General features: G+C 42.5%; 1 protein-coding gene across 4 annotated transcripts in view; it reads left to right on the forward strand.

The window, feature by feature from the left end:
- LEF1 (lymphoid enhancer binding factor 1) overlaps positions 1-18,972 on the forward strand; it is a 103,228-nt gene that overhangs the window by 49,950 nt on the left and 34,306 nt on the right. For all 4 annotated transcript variants that reach the window (XM_019534127.1, XM_019534129.1, XM_019534126.1 and 1 more), the window contains exon 4: positions 15,987-16,119. In XM_019534127.1, coding sequence (XP_019389672.1) covers positions 15,987-16,119 — 133 coding nt within the window. The remainder of the gene's footprint in view (positions 1-15,986; positions 16,120-18,972) is intronic.

An 18,972-nucleotide genomic window follows, 5' to 3' on the forward strand; every position in this document is an offset into this window, starting at 1 on the left:
CCAGCTGATAAGTCTGTTGTGGAGTGGGGAGGGAAGGGGCATGGGAGCGGCAGATCCATGTCCCCACAGTAAGGGAGAAATTGGGGCTTGGACAAGCTGCCCAGCCGGGGGGGGGGGGCATGGGACTTGGAAGGGGGGCTCCAGCCACTGTGTGCCACTGCATATCACTGGTCCAGGAGCTGCTCTTCTGGTGGCCTTTCCAGTGGCTCTTGCCACTGTTTCAGGAGGGCATGGAAGTGGGGGTGTGCCCTCGGATCTGCATGGGGCAGGCTGGGCCAAGCTGTGTACTGGGAGGCTAGCCCCAGCTGCCCGCCACTGGGCTGTGCTCTGTGGGGTAGGTGGAGCCAGGGCTGCGCTCCCAGCAGCAGGTGGCTGGGGCTGCCATCCAGGAGTGCACCCCTAGCTCCGCCCACCTTGCAAAGTGCAGCCCGGCAGTGGGGGCTTGCCACCTGGAGTGCAGCCCTGGCTCTGCCCACCCCACTAAGCGCAGCCTCGTGATGGGCGGCTGGGGCTAGCCTCCTGGAGGCCAGCCCAGCCAAGTCTACTCCGCACAGATCTGAGGGCACACGCCTGCTCCCATGCCTTCCCGAACTGGTGGCAGGAACTGCCAGAGGAGCAACCAGAAGAGCAGCTCCCGGGCTGGTGGCGCGTGGCGGCATGCAGTGGCAGGAGCCCCCCTACACTGGCGCCCCCAAACCCCACCCCATCTGGGCAGCTTGTCTCAGGCCCAATCCCTCCCTCACTGTGGGGCCATTGATCTGCGCCTTCCCCCTTTCCCCCCCCATGCCCCTTCCCTGCCCACCGCAACAGATTTACCAGCTGTGTTCAGAGTCGTAAAGTCAAAACCCCTGTCGGAACCTGGAACCCCGTCAGAACCTGTTGCAAGCCTTCTGAATCTCCCTCCAAATCAATTCAGAGGCTTCCGATTTGATTCAGATCTTTTAATGGGTCTGCTGATTCAATTTGGATTCAGAGATTCGGTCGCCAAATCAGCCCGAATCTCCTCCGAATCAAATCGGTTACTGAAGCTTCACACAGCCCTACTTTATAGTCATGTTTGATGTTGGCTGCATCTAATCAAGTTTATAGTTGGTTTCCATTGCTGAGCGCATGCTGCTTTTGGTAGCTGTTTAATGATATGTGATATATTAAATGAGGTTTCTTTGTTTGAGATTATAGCATGAGGGTCTTTTTTTCCCCTGTGCCAGTTGGGAGGATGAGGGGGAACCTCATCTTGTATTCAGGTAAATACGGAAGAGGGTGGAGGGGTTGGGGAGAGGGGTTGCAATCTCCTTGTTATGGATTTTGCAGTGTCTACTTCAATAGAGCCTTGATTTCATTGTTCTCCAGGAGTTATTCTAATATAAATGTTTAATACCAATGAGGCAAGACAGCTTCATAGAGACAAAGCCTAAGCAAGGAGCAGCTTTAGTGGTTAGTTTGCTCCATATGTGTGTTGCCTCCAGAGCACTACTGCTTTCACTGTTTAGCATTCGTGTTTCGGCTTGTTGGGGTAGATTTTTTTTTTGGTTTTCCAAGACTGGAATTGGGGGGGGGGGAAAGGATTTCTATGCTACCAACCAGTTATTGTGACTGCCTTTTAGTTCCAAAATCAAATATAGTGAACATGTGTTGATTTCAGGTCCTTCAAAAGTGTAAACCTGGCCAGCACAAATGGGTCTGAACCACAGAAATTTGTGCTTGGTAGGCAAGGACAAAAGGCAGAACAAGGGGATAGTCCCATCTTCCATAATTCTTGCATATTCTAAAACAGCCAGCCTTCTTTTCCATAGCCAGTTTGTTATTCAGAGAAAAACCTGTATCTCAGATTACTTACACTGAGGCATAAATTGTATAATCGCTTTACCAAAAAAATGGAAAACATACTTTTGCTTGAGTACTGTGAATTAAATAAAATTGATGTCTCTGAGGTCTTTTGCAAATTAATGCAGTTTGGTACAGTTCTGGCATTGGCATTTTTCTTGGCTCTTTGAGGGTAATGGTGCCACATACTTGGAAGACACAAGGGGTATGTTCCCACAAGCAGGAATGTGTATTCCCCCGGAGACTAATAGCTGTGGCACACCATGTGCACTGCTACTTGGCCGTGGGGAACACCCATGCCATATGCACCCCAGGTGCGTGGCACATTGCCCTGTGCGGTGTAGGGGAGGCTGGGACCGGCAGTGGTGCTAACCCCAACAGCTTTACCTGGGGTCTTGTGGGCCTCCGGGAGCTGCAATCGCAGTGCTTCTCAAGCAGGCACCAGTTTTGGACAGTACATGCTGCCGCTATGTGTGCTGCCCCAGGTTTTTTAGATGTGGGGCTTTTTGACCCTAAGGTCAAACTGCACCTCCTCCCCTTCAAAGTAGGATCACAGGGAATGCCTGCATGTGTGGTGTGTGCTGTATGTAGCACTGCTGATGGGTCTGTGGCACCATATACCACACATCTACACTCATCTGGATACACCCAAGGAGGTTAAATCAAAATAGTCATCTTATGGCCTGACATACCTTGTCTTTTGTACCAACTTCTAATATGTGCATGCTTAAAAAAAGCCTTTCCCCACCATTCAAAACTGAAGGAATCAGTCTTTTGAAAGTGAAAATATTCACCTTAATATCTAAAGACAGTCACAGTTATTTCGTGTGCCCAAGCAAGTTCCAACATTAAGTTAAATGCGAGCTTAACAGTTGCAACCTTTTAAATTCTTTGAACATCAGGGTATTCATATGGTCATTACTGACTTGACGATTGAAGCCTAAAAGATGAGGCTTTGATAAAGATAACTGCAGATAACTTCAATAAAATATATCTGTAAATAGACTCTAAAAAAAATCTTGTTCAGTGTTTTGAATCTGCAGACTTCCTTGATAATGTAAATGAATATATAGTTGTCTTCTGGGCAAGAAGGGCTGAAACTCATTAAGAATGTGACATGTTGAGATTTGAATAGCATGCCTGTGCACCCTGTGATATCTTCATGTAAGCACAGAGTGATTGGTGTCCCATCCTAGCATTCAAGGTACCTGAATTTTGCTGCAGTATATAATGCATTTATCTAGCCTCACTTTAACAAACACCTCCAAACTGGAAAGCGATTCTGAAGCAGTATGAAAGGATGTAGTTCATTTTCTAGATTAGCTTATGGCATTGGTTCTGATATACAGAGCAGTTAACGGACCAAAACCCAGCTACATTAAAAACCATAGTTAACAAAGCATCTAGATGACTATTACACTAGGACAATGAAGATTACAAGGCTTTGGACAAAGTGTGATTGATAGAGCGTAGTCAAGTGAAATCACTTCCAATTGAAGAGATCTGCCAATAGATAGACTTGAGGTGGGGGAGAAGGAGCGATTTGTAGGGATGGCAAGTTCAGGGGTGGGGGAAGGACAAAAGGGTCTTAAACCCCCCTAGAATGAGTTCCTGTTCAGCCCCTAGAACTGAACCTAGCAACAGCCTTTGCATTTCTCCATCAGCAAAAAATCTGTGGAAACCCACTTGCCAAGTGTTGTCAGATTTGGTGGCTCTGTTTCATGGAGGATGAGACTGCTACTGCTGAAGTGTTCTGTTTGGACCTACAAACAAGCCCAGCCAGAGAGTCAGAACAGTATTGAATTATCTTTGATTCAGTTTTCTCCTTGTCTTTTTTTTTTTTTTTTTTTTGGGGGGGGGGGGGGGGGGGGGGGGGGTTACATTTACCAAACTTCAAAGTCCTGAGCTCAACAAGTTAGGAAATGTCAGAATTGAAGCACCCATGCAATCCATTGGTTCTCGGGAAGAGGAAGTATGCAATCACATAACTAAAGGCTTTATCATAATGAATTTGTACACAGAGTCTGTTGCAAAGTTTCACAGGAAAGTTAGACAGGATAAGAATTTTGAATGCTTGATTTTTGCCATCCTGATGTTCTTGAAATATATGATTGGGTGGGGGGGCGGGATTTGGTGTTGGGATTTTGTTTCTTTGTTTGTTTCTTTTTCTGCTGGACAAAATAATTCATCACAGAAAACAGTTACTTAACAAGTGCAGGTTTATTCAGTAGTCAAATTGTAGAGCATTGGTTGGGAATTGATAACCTCCAAGGAGTTTCTTGTTAGTAGACCTGGAATATGAGAGCGAGATGTCTACATTATTTTTAATGCGTAATTATGGTTTTCACTGAAAGTATGAGACATTTCTAACCAGAAAAGTAACTGGGCAGTTCTGTGCCCTGGCAGCTGCTGCAGATGGGCTTCCACTGGCAGTGGCAGTGACTAGGCCAGCAGCACAGTGGGGACTGCCATTTTTGCATCTCCCCCCACCCACCCCAAGTTGGCATGCAGAGCTGGTGCCCCATTCACTCCTTTTTAGTTACGCTACTGTTTCTAGCTAAGGGAAGTCTTGAATATTAGGCACTTAACAGTGCAGTCAGCCAGTCAAGATTCTCCTGATGAAGAATAGTTTTGATAAATTATTGGATTGTGTAACATATAAACTGGTAATATTCTGTCTGAGACATGTAATTGGGAGTGGCCTTGCTCTCTTTAGTATGAAGTCCTGGCAAGTTTGTTGAACTTTTTGGGGTGATTTTTTTTGTTTGTTTTTTACAGTAGAAACTTAGATTTTTTTGCCTACTGTGAAAGACTGACTGGAGAACAAATGAACTATAAAGTTTTAAGAAACCAAAGGCTGGGATGGCAAGAGTGTCTTAAGCGGTCTTAAAAAAAAAATTGGTGTGGGTTAATCATTTAATGGATACTTGAAATGAAGCAAGTACCTGTCAAAGACTCAGTACTTCAGGCTTTTTACAATGAAATAAATATCTGAGATTTTCAAGAGATCCTCCAACAAAAGTAGTCAAGGTCAGACTTTTTAACTTAACTTGAAATTCTTTACTATGCTATTTTTAAGAGGGCACAAACCCATTAAAAACCCTTCTGTAGTGTCATCTTTGTGATGCTTCTCACTAACATACAATCACAACCAATTAATAACTACTCTAAATAAAGGTCTACCTATGTGATGCTTATCCTACCCTTTATCAACTGATGTTCATGTTCACAATTCTCTTGTGCTTGCTGTCCTGCTCTGATGATGCTGTTAACTATACAGGCCTCCAGCAGAACTGCCTTGTTTTTTCTGTCTAGCTTGTTCTTCCTCCTCCTCAGAGGTTATATGTTGCCTTCCATCTCAGTCTTATTACTTCATCAGTGGTTTTGTGCTTCACATGCTTTATTTGTATGCTGGTTTTTGTGCCCCTGCTCTGAGCTTTGCAAACTCACTAGTTTGATGGATAAAATACCTGACCATGAAACATACCATCAGCTGCTTATGTAAGCTACCTGGTAGCATTCTTTGCAGACCCACCGTTTTGCTATCCTTTTACCTGTTGGCCTTTCTACTTGTGAGCAGGGATCTGTGTTTTCTGCTTCCTGTGGGAAAAATGGAGAAAATCAGGGTTTTTCCCCCTTTACCAGATAAAACCATGGATGTCTCATTTTAATGGAGAAACCTGCGATTTCACAGTTCTGCAAAGAGCTCTCTGCAGGCTGGGAGGGTTCCACCCTACAAGGGGCTGGGAGAAGCAGGAGGAGGGTGGTCAGGCAGGGGGCACTATGTGTGCACGTACATGGAGGGATTGAGGCCCCCACAGGGAGGGAGGGAGTTGGGGCGGGCTGGGGCTGCTGCCCAGCTTGGCAGTGCATGGGGCCCAGGGTCACAGGGCCCTGGCAGGGAGTGGGATGGGGCCCCAGCTGGCTCATCTGGGGGATGGGGCCAGTTCGCTGCCACTGTACACACTTCCAGGGGGGAAGTGGGGACCCAGGCCCCCCAGATCTGTGCGCAGGGTGGTGGAGGGCTGCATGGTCAGGCTCCCACCCCTGGTGCCCTCCTCCACCAGGACAAATTAATTCTAGAAATAATATGCAACAATTAACAGTAAGGGTAATCTACCATTAGAACAGTTTGCACAGAGATTGTCCATACCTGAAGTCTTTAAAATTTGTCAGCACTGGGTATCATTTTTCTGAAAGATGCAGTAGAGCTCAGACAGAAATGGTCCACTACGAAGCCACATGAACTAATGGTACCTTTTGGCTTTGAAATCTATCCCTCTTCTCCAGAGCACGGACTAAGAGTAGTTTATGCCAGCCGTCTCCCACAGTATGTGTGCTCATCCTTTCTTCTCCTGCTCAGTGGCTTTGTTAGTGTCTTCAGCCACACGCTACAAAGTTTCTGGCTTATTCCTCAGTCTCGGTCCACTTCATCCACTGGGTAACTAATAAAGAAAGCACCTGACTGGCTGAATGTCTCTGTGCTGCAGCTATGGCCAAGTGCTACATGGTTGTCCTTAAACATTGGAGGTGGAGGGCAGCTATAAAAGCCAGGCAGTCTCCTTTAAACAATCGTTAGCTGCTTTTTCCTTTGCCCCAGCCAACAGAAAGAACTTTCTGCAGTGATCGTAGAGATTTTTAGCTCATTTCCATCTTGTACTAATATCCCAACATTTTCTCCCTTGTATGCATTTTAGGTGTCACAAGTTATTGCGTCTCCTATTCTGTCTCTCAATAGAAAAAAATGGTCAATTTCTACGCTGTTAGTGTGTTGAATGAAGGTCCGTGCGGAGGTGCCAGTGAACGCATCACTTAATTTACAAAATGAGTTGTTGGTCCCTCTTCACCAGTAGGATTATTGTACTGACACTTCTTTCTGCATAAGAACAATAGATTTGCCATGCCCTTCCTCTCATTTTTCTCATTTGTTAGGTCTCCTGCTTTAAATGGCCAATACTGCATTCAGAGAAAGGCTCCCCTCCCCCTCAAAAAGAAAATAACAAAATTCAGCAGTATTCCTACATGACTGTGCATTTCTGACTCCCAAAGTGAGATCTGATGATTTAGATTAAGCCTCGGCTTCCACAAAATTAGCCAACATCTTATCTCCAAGTGGTTGAAGTTTTTGGCTCTACCCTCTTTCAGTTAGCAAATCTCATGGCAGACAAGGAGACTGACTTTGTAGCCTGGTGGGCTTGTTGACTAATAGGAGATGGGTTTGTTTCTCATCAGGCTGTGGAAGGCCTGCACCCCCCTGTGTTTTAGCCCCTCTGAAATTGCCTTTATTTTATATACCCTAGTAGTTCGAAGAACAGGAGCACCTTGGGCTATTGTTACAGCTTTACCTATAATGTTAAGATTTAAGTATGAATTGCATAAAAATGCCTAGTGTGAAAGAGGGAGAAAAGATTGTGTTCCCATGTTGTGGGATGGAGCAGAGGAAGTAGAACAATGTGAGACGTTGCAACAGGACTGGTTTGAGAAGGTAGTCTATTTAAAAAATAAAATAAAAAGGTTAATGTGTGTGTCCTTAAATGTAGCATATCATTGCAATGGTCGTATTAAACAATGAATCTTCCACACTACTAGCCCTAGAATGACACAAGTAGAGTGCACATAACACTGTAATACTGGCCTGCAAAGTTAACAGAAATAAAGGGAAGTGGAATAACTACACTAGGGATTTATTTTTCCTGGAAAGGGCCATCTTGCTCTTAAATCATTTTTATGCTTCTGACTTGCTGAATCTTGTATCTAGAGTTTGTGTGATGCTGTTGCTTTGGCCAGTGGCTTGAGACTCAGCTGTTTTAGCCGGCAGGCAGGGAACTAGTCAGAGTAATTACTGACGGTTGCACATCAGAAACTTGTATAGCTGAGATCAGGTCATGGGGCAGGTCAGCCTGGATCATGTCAAATGAAAAGCTTTGAGGAGTCTGTCTTCTGGAATGGTTTCAGACAAAGATTGGGATTAAGGTCCCTGTAGACTGCAAGCAGACTTCTGGGGAGAGGGTAGGAATGAAGCTTTGGAGCCATCTAGCTATTTATCTACGGCTGTTTTGTGCACAATTTCATTCATGAATCAAGCTGGTAACACAGTTTGATATGTATCTACTTTTCTGGGCCTGTATATTCAGTTTTAATCCCTGTGGAAAAAAATGGGAATAAGAGCATGAACTATACTCATGTTCAATAAGGGCGTCTGTTTACTTATTTTCACAGTATTTTCTACTTTTGCTAGTGGTGTTTTGGATTTCACACATTATATCTTTCTAAGAAGTCCCTTGTCCAACTGTTAACAAGTCCTTGTGGATGTAAGAGCCTTTTGAAAGTTCATTAATATCTCAGCACCCAGTGGAACAAACGGCTCCATTCAGCTCAATGGGTGTTTCCAAAACAGCTTGACTTGTCACTAGTGTTAACCAACAAATATTTTTGCAGTGGCTTAGTCTTGGGCTTTTTATAGTGTTGTACACTTGTTACACATAACCAGCAGCTGTAAAGTATCCTATCACAGAAACTGCAGCTAGTTGTCTTTCTCCAGAGATATTTAAAAAGTAGAGGGAAAACTGTTAGGATTTAGATTGTATTTCAATCTTAAATAGTGCCTTGTTGCATCCAAGGCTTACTTGGCTAAAAGTTAAATTGATCAGAATGCCTCCTTTGGATGAGGATTCTTGAATACAACTTAATTTTTAAAAAAAATGGTAAGAGCCAGGATTTTCCAAAAGTAACTATTTTGAGTATCTAACTTGGGGCACTTTTTCAGTGGTATGTGAGAGAGTCCTGCAAAATTCTTTAATTTGGACACCAGAAAAGTAAATGTGGACACTTGTAATCACTAGCAACTCAGAGAATATTGACCTTTGATCAGGAGAAGTGTATTCTGAAAGATCTGTCCTAACCCGAAGTGTCCCGTGGAAATAACTAGAGGGCAGTCTTTTCCAATAGCATAGCTGCAGCTGCAGTAATGCCAGAGTGGGAGCTTTTCCCAAAGTCTAGTGGACACAAAGTCTTCAAAGTTTCTGAAAGAAATGGCTGCCAGGCAGGAAACTTGTGGGAGTTTTTTTTTTCTTGACCCTAAAAGACTTTTCTGCTTTGTTCCTAAACTTAGAAGGTGAGGCTTTCAATTGGGATATAGGAAAGATCGGACTAAAAATGACTCCTTTTGAGACTAGTTTTTCTTATTCATTTTTTGATTTATATTGGTTGGGGGAAAGGCAGGGGATGACATCACTATATCTAAGTGTTTTCAAGTCAGCCTTAAAGGTGAATAGCAACTTTATCAATGTCTGAATGCCCAGGGTAAGAGACATTTGGCACACATGTAGTTAAACTAAACTGTGTTTTTTTTTTCTTCTTTTAATCTAGTTGTGCCAGCCTGCTCTGTTTTGACACACTCTCTAGCCTGTGAGCTCTTTAGAGCAGGCACCTTATCTTAACTGCTTCTAAAGTGTCTAGGAATCTATTAATGCTACACTAATAACAGATGATAACGTATCACCTGTGTGATCACAAGTAGTGGAAAAACTTTCATGAAACATGGCAGTGGGTCAGAAAGAGTTTGGTATCTTCTCCTTTCATGGGCATGAATGTTGCCAAAAGAGTCTCTAAAAATCAAACGCTGTGCCCAAGACCCACTGTGCTCCGGAGGATTTTTGTTATCTGTGGGCTTGCAACCGAAATGGAGCCATAACATGACTGTGTAACCTAAAAAGAAATGTGAGGCTAGTTCTCACTTGTTCATGTGTGAATGCCCATTTGAGCATGGTCATTTGGGGCATAATTGGCACACATTCAGGTTAACAGGCTTGAGAGTTTCTTTGCAGTTAACCTTTAATGTTCATAATAGGTTATGACATCCATGTGACAAGGTGCTTTAAAGCATAACAGGGCTTTTAGGTTCACAAACCTGTGAACCTCTGCCTTTTTCTGATACATTTGCTTTGCTTGGTCACCCTGTGGGAGGGAGTACCCTTCATGCATTTCAGTTCTCTGTGCATTAAGAGTACATTATGTATGTAGTGCTCCACTTCGAACCAGCTGGAAGGGAACTTTGTTCTTTCAGTAGCTGTGGCCTGATCCCTACGTGTTAGAACACATGTAATGTTTGTAGGTGCAAATAAAATAACATACAGAACAGATATGCAGGTTAACTTTCCATGTTTGAAGAAGCTTAAATTAGCTTTTATAGCACTGACAAAAGCAGTATGTATAACTAAGTATCAATATAAAAACTTCTATATATGCAACATGGGGTAAGGCACCATTATTTATATTTTGTGCATGTGTGTGTATTATTAGTCTTTTAATAAAAATTGCATCCAGATTATTTTCTGGTATTTCTCTGAACTACTTAGTTACCACAGTGTACTCACACATTTCATTTTGATGGTGGATGAAATGTATGTAATTCCTGTACAAAAATACATGTGACCACTTCCCACTAAATGGTCTATAATCATTCAAATAGTCCTACTGTCTTCAGTGGAATTTATCATGTAATAAGGGTTTCTAGAAGGCCTCAAGTTTATACATACTTTGAGATAGAATTTGCATCACATCAGTGAAAAGTTTGAAGCTCTCAAACTTGCCTGTAGTAGCAATAGCTATTTTTAATTGTGTAAACATTGACTTTATACTGAACAAAACATAGGAAGGCACAATCCATGTTACATAGAATTTGTAGTGTGTTTACCCAGACTGATAATCCCTAGATTCAGATTTATTGGAATATCGCAATCCCTGCTAAATGAAATTAATTGTATTACATTTATAGAGTACTTGGGAAAAGGCTCATAGGTTTTCTTTCTCCCCGGTCAGTGAAGCATCTGTATTATGGAGTGAACACACCAGTTATTCTGGAATATAGTTGAAAGTCAACCCATTCTCCCAAAAGTCAGTAGTTTCTCTTGGTTAGGACTTGAGGGAAAGTGAGTTTTTGCCTTCCCTCCAATGTGGCTTTTGTCACATTATACAGGAAGAATAAGGATTCTGAAAAATAAATGATGCAAGTTTTTCAGCATGTGCAGGGTTAACCTCAAACAATTGCAATACTGTACTCATTGATGATATGCTGAGTCCAACTCAAATGAACTGAGTTGACAATAGCTTTCTTCAGAAGGAGGAAAACATTGTTGTTCCTCTGGTTATTAGTGTAAGGATTGGGGCATAAAGAGTCTTGAGGAACCCAGAGTTAACCCAGTATCTGTGTCTACAGGGAATCCAGATCAGGCCCTGAAACTGCACAATGGGTCAGAACCAGGAAATCCCAGTTATGTTCCTAGTACATAGCAATGCCCAAGTCTTCTCCAGGTCAGAGGTCAGGAGCTGGGGAGTCTAGACCACATGACGGGTGTTTAGTGGGAGTGAGGCACTGAGGCTCAAGGTAGGGGCAAGGCAGGAGCAAGACATCAGGATCAAAGGCCGGGAGCAAAGTTTGGGAGCTGCTGAAATGTTGAGCAGTAAAAGCTCAAATGAAGGGCCTGGGCTTATAAACTAAGCCCAACCTATCCTGCAGTCATACTCTTCAACTCTTGCAGCTGATGCCAGTCATATCAGGTGGTGCTGCTAAGGGTACATATTCAGCTTGTATTGGTCAAGTACCAGAGGCTGATAGCAAGGTTTAACTTTCAAGTACATTCTCCTCCTCTCTGAGGGCATAACAGAAGCAACAACTCTGTGAATCCACTTGACTCAACCAGAGGAGGACAGTTGTCTGTAGCCCTTGTCTTCCCTTAGGTATTTGCCAAGGAGAGATGGCCCTTAGAACAAATCCGCTTCCACTGAAAGCCTGCTGGGGAAGAGGCATACACCATATGTACGTTCTTCAGAATGGAAGATGCTCATAATAAACACGAGATGAACTGGAAAAAAATAGTCTTACCTCCTGATATGCCAGCCCTTTCTTGGGAGGGGGAGGGATAATGTTAGGTGTGTTGGATTTAAATTCCTGTCTTTGAAACCAAGAACCAAAGATGTGACGGCTTTTTAGTACTGGACTTTATTCAGACCCTCCGAATAAAGAGGGACCATGTTTTCCCTCCTCCCCACTTCTCACCCCACACCGCAACATAAGCAGAGTTTGACGACTCTGCCTTCCTTAGGATCATGGGTTAAGATTCTTATATGTGACTTGGGCAGCCACACTTCTGGAAAATATTCAGCCCACAAGTACCCAGCTATGGCAGAATCCACGGAATTCACCTAAGGAAGGCGAATGGGCAAGTGCAGAACTGGTCTTTAATACTCTAGCTTATACACAGCTTTTAATAAAAAGTAGAATTAGAACACACTGTAGCTAGTGCTTTCTCCTGCAGAGAGCCCATTCCTCTCCTGGGCAGGAGAGGCTGTTCCCCAGCCCTCCACAGCATGGTTAGAGAATGAGACAAACTGGAGGACTGGACCAAAAGAAGGTTCAGCAAGGACAAGTGCAAAGTCCTGCACTTAGGATAGAAGAATCCCATTCACTGCTACAGGCTGGGGAATGACTGGCTGCAGCAGCTCTGCAGAAAAGGACCTGGGGGTTACAGTGGATAATAAGCTGAATACAAGCCAACAATGTGCCCTTGTTGCAAAGAAGGCTAACAGCATACTGGGCTGTATTGGTAGGAGTGTTGCCAGCAAATGGAGGGAAGTGATTCTTCCCCTGTATTCAGCACTGGTGAGGCCACATCTGGAGTAGTGTGTCTAGTTCTGGGCCTCCCACTACAGAAAGGATGTGGACAAATTGGAGAGAATCCAGCACAGGGCAACAAAAATGGTTCAGGGGCTGGGAGACATGACTTCTGAAGAGAGGCTAAGGGAACTGGGCTTATTTAGTTGGGAGAAGAGAAGACGGAGGGGGGATTTAATAGCAGCCTTCAACTACCTGAAGTATGGTTTGAAAGAGGATGGAGTTAGACTGGTTCTCACTGGTGACAGATGATAGAACAAGGAGTAACGGTTTCAAGTTGCAGCAGGGGAAGTTTAGGTTGGATATTAGGAAAAAAACCTTTCTCACGAGGATGATAAGAGCAGCATGGGACACGTATATTGGATCACCTTAAGTCTTTAGGGTGGAGAGTGCATGAACTAAGACATCAAGAGAAAATTTACTAGGATATTAAGGAGCTAGAGGGCAGAGAGAATGACTAACTAGAAGTAAGAATTGGTAATTGTAAAAAAAACCTAATTCATGGGTAACTGATATCGAAGAATGTGCAGGCTAATTATATCTTGAATATAGTACAGAGTGTTAATTACTATATTTTGAGGAATTAATGCTGTTTAGCTGATGTGTTTTTCTGCTTCCCCCAAATGAGTCAGCCTATAGACATGTTCATCTAATACACTGATTTATTATAGATTAAAGCAACTGCTGAATGGAGTGTCAACCAACATCTCATAGCTAAAGAATAAGGCATGATTTTTAAATTTGAAATTTGTTAGCATCTATTTTATTGAATCTATACGAACAGGAAAATTGAACAGAGCCTGAGCTATCACTCTTAATAACTCACCTTATACATATTATTGAAAATTCATATTTCTTTTATTATTTGGTCACAAAATGGACCTAATGCTTGTTGGCTTTAAAACACCTACTCGTGCTGCTTTCTCTCTCCATCTTGCAAAATATAAGACAAGGCCAAAGCTTAAATTAAAATCCTCAGGTTCTTATCTCTTTCCCACAGGAAAGCAAATCTGTGTTGAAAACCGTAAAATTAAGAGGAGAGCAAGGATAGCATAATTTAGCAAAAATTCATGGCACCAGATTCTGAGCTATATGACTGGAGGGATAGGTCAGACATTTAAGAAGATACTGCCTGCTAATGCAAGTTCCTTAAGGTGGTGCTCTGAAAACAAGGAAAGCAAAAATGCTGCACAGGTTCCCATTTGCTCCTCTCTTTCCCGCCCCTATTTCACCCATGTACTGCTATCCAACTTAATAAATTGAGTTGTCTATTAAATAACCCTTTTAGTTTTAGACGTCAAAAGAAACCCTTGATTTATACTTTAAATATTGTCCTAAAATCTGTTGTTGTGACAGGATTTGAGTCTTGAGATTCAAACAAAATTAATTTTAGTGGGTTCTTAAATTTTTTTTTTCTTCTCTGATTCCTAATAGTTGACGGTCTGTCCTTGCTGAGCTTTATCAGCATTTTTGTCTGAATGCCCTTTCCATTTTTATTAGAAGCCTCTGTTTGTGGCATAATTATTTTTGCTGAGGGGCAGCCCACAGAATGGTGGGGTAGAAATGACGAGTAATACTGTGCCTATTACATGCTGGGATTATGACTGCAGCTAGTCCTGCTATGGGAAAAGAAAAATTATGATAAAATGTAGAGAAGTGTTAATATGTAAATGGCCTTGACTGTCTGTGCAAAGCAGTTGTCTTCTAGCTTTTTGGATTTGGAGTTAATGTTGGGATGTGAGGAGAATTACTTTGATAACTATGCTATTCCTTTAGCCTCAGGGCACTCCTGAATGTACCGGCTGAACGCTTTCCTTTTAAAGTTGTACTTAATTTGTAGAAAACGTTATATACAAATGTGGTTTTCCTTTATATAAGTATTGTCTTGCGCTACCCAGTTGAGGGAATAATTGAGTGCTAATATAGCACTAATTCTTCCTAACATGTTTCTGTTCTTAGCATGCTGTGAACTAGGATTCTGAGTAACATGGTCTGGTGTTACATGTCTCCTAAGACAGTCAGTGTTTTAATCATAACAGATCTAATTTGTTAAATGGGCATGGACAACTACTTACCATACTTTTAAACATACAGAGTACCCTCAAATATAATATATACCCTGGTTTTTAAAAAGCAAAATGAAGAAAAAAAGACTTTGGAAAAAGTTATGGCTGCATAGGGCAGGGACAGAGTCTGATGCTCTGCTCACTTTCCCTGCCTTTCCTGCTTAACTAAAGCCAACCCCAAGCTGCTGCTTCATGTCTGGATCTGTGATTCTGAAAAAGGCTAAATAGTCTCCAAAGCTGTGAAATAGGAGGAGACCAGGAGCAAGTAGGAGACAGCAAAATTGCCCTAAGAAATGTTAGTTTGATTAGTGGAACATCAAGACCATTTAAAAAAAAAAAGGAGAGAGAGACCATCATTAACACCTGTGAAGTAGACAACAGTGCACCATTAATTAAGTCAACTGATTCCCTCAGCTACCTGAATAGTAAAGGCCACAGCCACTGCATGGTGGAGCAGAAATCAAATCAAAGGCATTTTAATTAGAGTGGTTCCCAGATAGCTTCTCTAATTAAAACGGTTCACCATCACTTGTATTAAGCATCCCCAAAATGGCTGTGGGGATGCTTTAACTAAAGATCATTCAACAAGCTTTAGTTAAAGCAACCCTGTGGCCATTTTGAAATGCTGGGGGCTTAGTATGCATGGCACTGAGGCAACATTTGAATGTTCTAATTAGACCGTGGAGCAGACTTGCTTAATCAATTCTGCTCTGACACATTCTAATTAAAAAGCTATCAAGCATGTCTATAGGCACCCTTAAGTTCTAGAATTGCTGGGGGAGGGTATGTATTAATGTCATAACATCGTACAAATGCATGCATACCAGAAAATTGCTGCAAACAAAAGTGAAACCAATTCAGCTGTCTCTGAGCCAAACCAATGCAGACAATAATTGCTGAACTCTAAAGCTTTGCTTTTGCTGTCCTCTAGTTAAATGTTTCTGTACTTGTCAGCCCAGCTGCCATCTGATGGTGGCACACTTGTTGGCAGTTGTCTATTTTGGTCCTACATGGACTGCTTAGCCTCTTTCTTTGTCTCCTGCTAACTTGCTCCTCTATAAAGCTACTCCAGCTGACATATGGCCTCTTGTACCTCTCAAGAACAACTGATGCAGCTCCATTCTCTCATGACTGTTTCTTTTCCTAACCATACCCACTTCCTGGCTGTTAGTTCAGCACCTGCTCTATATCTACCTCGGCAGTCATTGCAAGTCTTACCACTTGCCACTCCTCATCCCTCCCCCCCGAAACCCTCTGTGTAGAAGCAGGTGAGAGTCCGTGTCTTGTGTGTCTGGGGACAAAGGGCTGACATATTGTTTCTTTATAACTTGTTCCTTTATTTGTATGTACTCATGAGTGGCTTTTTTGTATAATGAACATGATGCGTGGGCATCATTACAAGTGCTTGCCTTTTTCTCTTGCAGTCAAACAAGGTGCCAGTGGTGCAGCCTTCCCATGCGGTTCACCCTCTCACCCCGCTTATCACCTACAGCGACGAGCACTTTTCCCCAGGGTCACACCCTTCGCACATCCCCTCAGACGTCAACTCAAAGCAAGGTGAGACTTCTTTTTATATTTAAAAAAGAGAATGGGGAACTAATGCAAGTGTTGGTTTTGGAGCTTTAGTACCACCAGTGCTATCAAAGGGTCTCTTGTACATTTTGGTTCTGTGGGGTTCATAACTAGGCGAACAGTCTTCCTCAGAAAGTTGCCATACAGCATATTTACATGGGGTGGCTGTTCTCTTCTATCAGGGTTGGCTGTTTCGAGCAAAATGTATAGGTTCACCTTTTTGACTCATTACTTTTCAAAACTATCATTTAAAAAAATCAGTCTCTGGCATTCCCTTTGAGCCCATATATTGCAGCACACAGGTTTTTCATGATATGAAAACTTCTAGAGATGCACAGAAAGGAGAGTTCAGTCTTAGTTATTTCCTTATTTTTATTAAGCTTCCCTTAATATATTTGATAATAGTACTGTCAAACCAAGAACATTCCTTTGCCTCCTTTTCCCACCTTACTGCCACTTTATTTTAATTGGTTTGTAGTCTGCAAAAAAAAATAGCTTTCAGAACACAAAAGTATAACACCACATAAACTTAACAGCCTTAAAAGTTTCTTGTGCCTAATACCTCTTGCTCCTGAGGAAATGTTGATTAGAAGTAGATATTTTGGATGTCAATTTTTCTCAATTCTCTTACAACATCAACTCCCTCCCCCCCAAATTTATCAGGAATTTGTAGCTATGAGTATGATAGACTAAAAGTTTACTGAGAAGCATTGTCCTGCAACACAAATGAGCAGTGTCACTGAACACAATTTCTGGGACTTCTAGTGAAAGGCTCAGATCCACAAACGTTAGGACTAAATTTGAGCTCAGTTTTAAGCTTAAAACTATGCCAAGCATTGTCATGATTTTAGTCTCTACAGTTCAGTTTAAAATCCTGTGTGAAGCCCACACTGGCATGAACTGGAAAAAGACATCAGAAGGGAGAATTTTTAAAAACATGGTATATGTGCATGAGGGCGAGAAGAGCAAAAATGGACGTGGAGGAGAGTATGATGGAATGAAGGCATGGGCATGGCAAGGACAAGGAAGGAGCAAGTAAGATGAGGAAACACTAAAGAGAAAGGGCATGGTGATAAATGAGGTAAGGCTAAGGAAAGTGGAGAAGTGATCCAGGGCAATTGAGCACTTAGAGACAAGAGGAGAAAGTTAAGAGCACACTAGGTCAGCAGGTGGGACAGCTGGGGCAAAAATGGTATGATGGAATCGGATGAAGATGAAAATGGGTAGATAGGAGTTGTAGAAAATTCTTTCTTACTGTAACCCGTTCTTTTCAGAGGGGCTGCTTCTCTGGACCTGTGGTGGTCAGGATGCTCAGTCAGGAAAAAGTTGATGGCAAACTTATTCTTGTGGAAGAGCTAGTGGTTTTAGGCTGTGTTTAGGAGAAAAGAGTTAATAGTATTGAAAGCCTGTCCTGTCCACAAAGTGGCAACTTCTGTGCAATTGGAAGGTGCAATCATGCAGTTGGAGGTCAGCCAAGCTACAAAGATCGTATCTGGATCTGGCCATCCATGGAGTCCTGGTTTGTCCGTATTGGGTTCCTTAAGAAAACATTTTTTTTTTTTCAGCTTCAGGAACTGAATAGTGCTGACATTGTCCTCGGTGTCCATGCTCAGGAGAACAATATATGGGTTTTCCTAGGGGTGGGGAGTCCTGTACAGTGTTGTTTGCAGTCTCACTGATGCAGCATCTGTCCCTTTTTTAACGTAGTTAAAATGTAAAATTCCCAGGACCATTGCATCCTGGGATAGTTGATTGGGTATGTAGCACTTAAGTGGTATGAGGGCTCAGAAGCTAATGGAACTATTGATTTGCTAGTTCCTATCTTGCTATGCCACAATTATGTTCTGTCATCAACCAGAGCTTGTTTCTCTGTCTCCCATAGACTTTAGCCTGTCGTATTTTGGTTCTCCTTTGTCTTTTGTTTTCTTTATTTTCTTTTAAAAGTAAACATTGACTGCTGTAGTTCCCCTGCTTTACTTGTGGCAGGTTATAGTGTTATGTCTTGTGGTTTCACGGGTGACAGCAGTGGTTGTTTAGATTATGGATTGTATAGGATGATTTGGATAAGTATGATCCTGCCTCAGGTTAGCTGACCCTTTCCAGCCCTCTTTTCTCGCTGTTTATCAGGTCTCTCTTGTCCTTAATGCAGGGCATAGAGCATAGTCTCCCTGGACGGCTAGCAGGGCTGTCGTGCACACCTGAAACCTGCTGATGGAGAGATTAGAATGGGGGGGAAGGAGACAGAAGCCCCGGTCTCCAGGTTTTAGACCAGATACTCCAGGTTTTAGACCAGGGTGAAGATCTGTCTAAAGTGCCATTAGTGCATTGGAGCAGCCCTAGTAAAATGGGACATCCGGTCATTTATAGAAATAGTGTGAAAAAGTTTCTGGCATGTCAGTGTTTCTGGTCTAGGTCCTGGTCAGCCTTACTAATGGGAGTACTCCAGATCCAAGTTTCCAAGTGCCCTCTGCTTTAGGGCCTGCTGAACTGTGCAGTTTTCCAAGATAAAGCAAGCCCCAGTGATCAACTGCAACATGTTTCTCAGCAAGTTATTCTTCTTGTGTCAAGGTGCCCTGCATTAGCTCAGAAATGATATAGGAACACATGGGGGACAAAGGGGATCCAGAATTTACAAGAGATATTCCTGTTTTGACTGTCTTTGTCTCTAATAGAAAGTTCTTCAGCAGCATCCATGGGGAAAACTTCTGTCATGGCTACACTGCCTGCCTTTTGTTAAATCAAATAATCTAAGAATTGAAAGTTAGCATCAAATTATTACATATGAAGCTTTTTACTTTCTATAATCTGAAAAAAAGTGAAGACTCTCCAAGGAAGTAA

The sequence above is a fragment of the Crocodylus porosus genome, unplaced genomic scaffold (assembly GCF_001723895.1).
Source record: "Crocodylus porosus isolate Cpor-Errol unplaced genomic scaffold, CroPor_comp1, whole genome shotgun sequence".
NCBI classification, from domain to species: Eukaryota; Metazoa; Chordata; order Crocodylia; family Crocodylidae; genus Crocodylus; species Crocodylus porosus.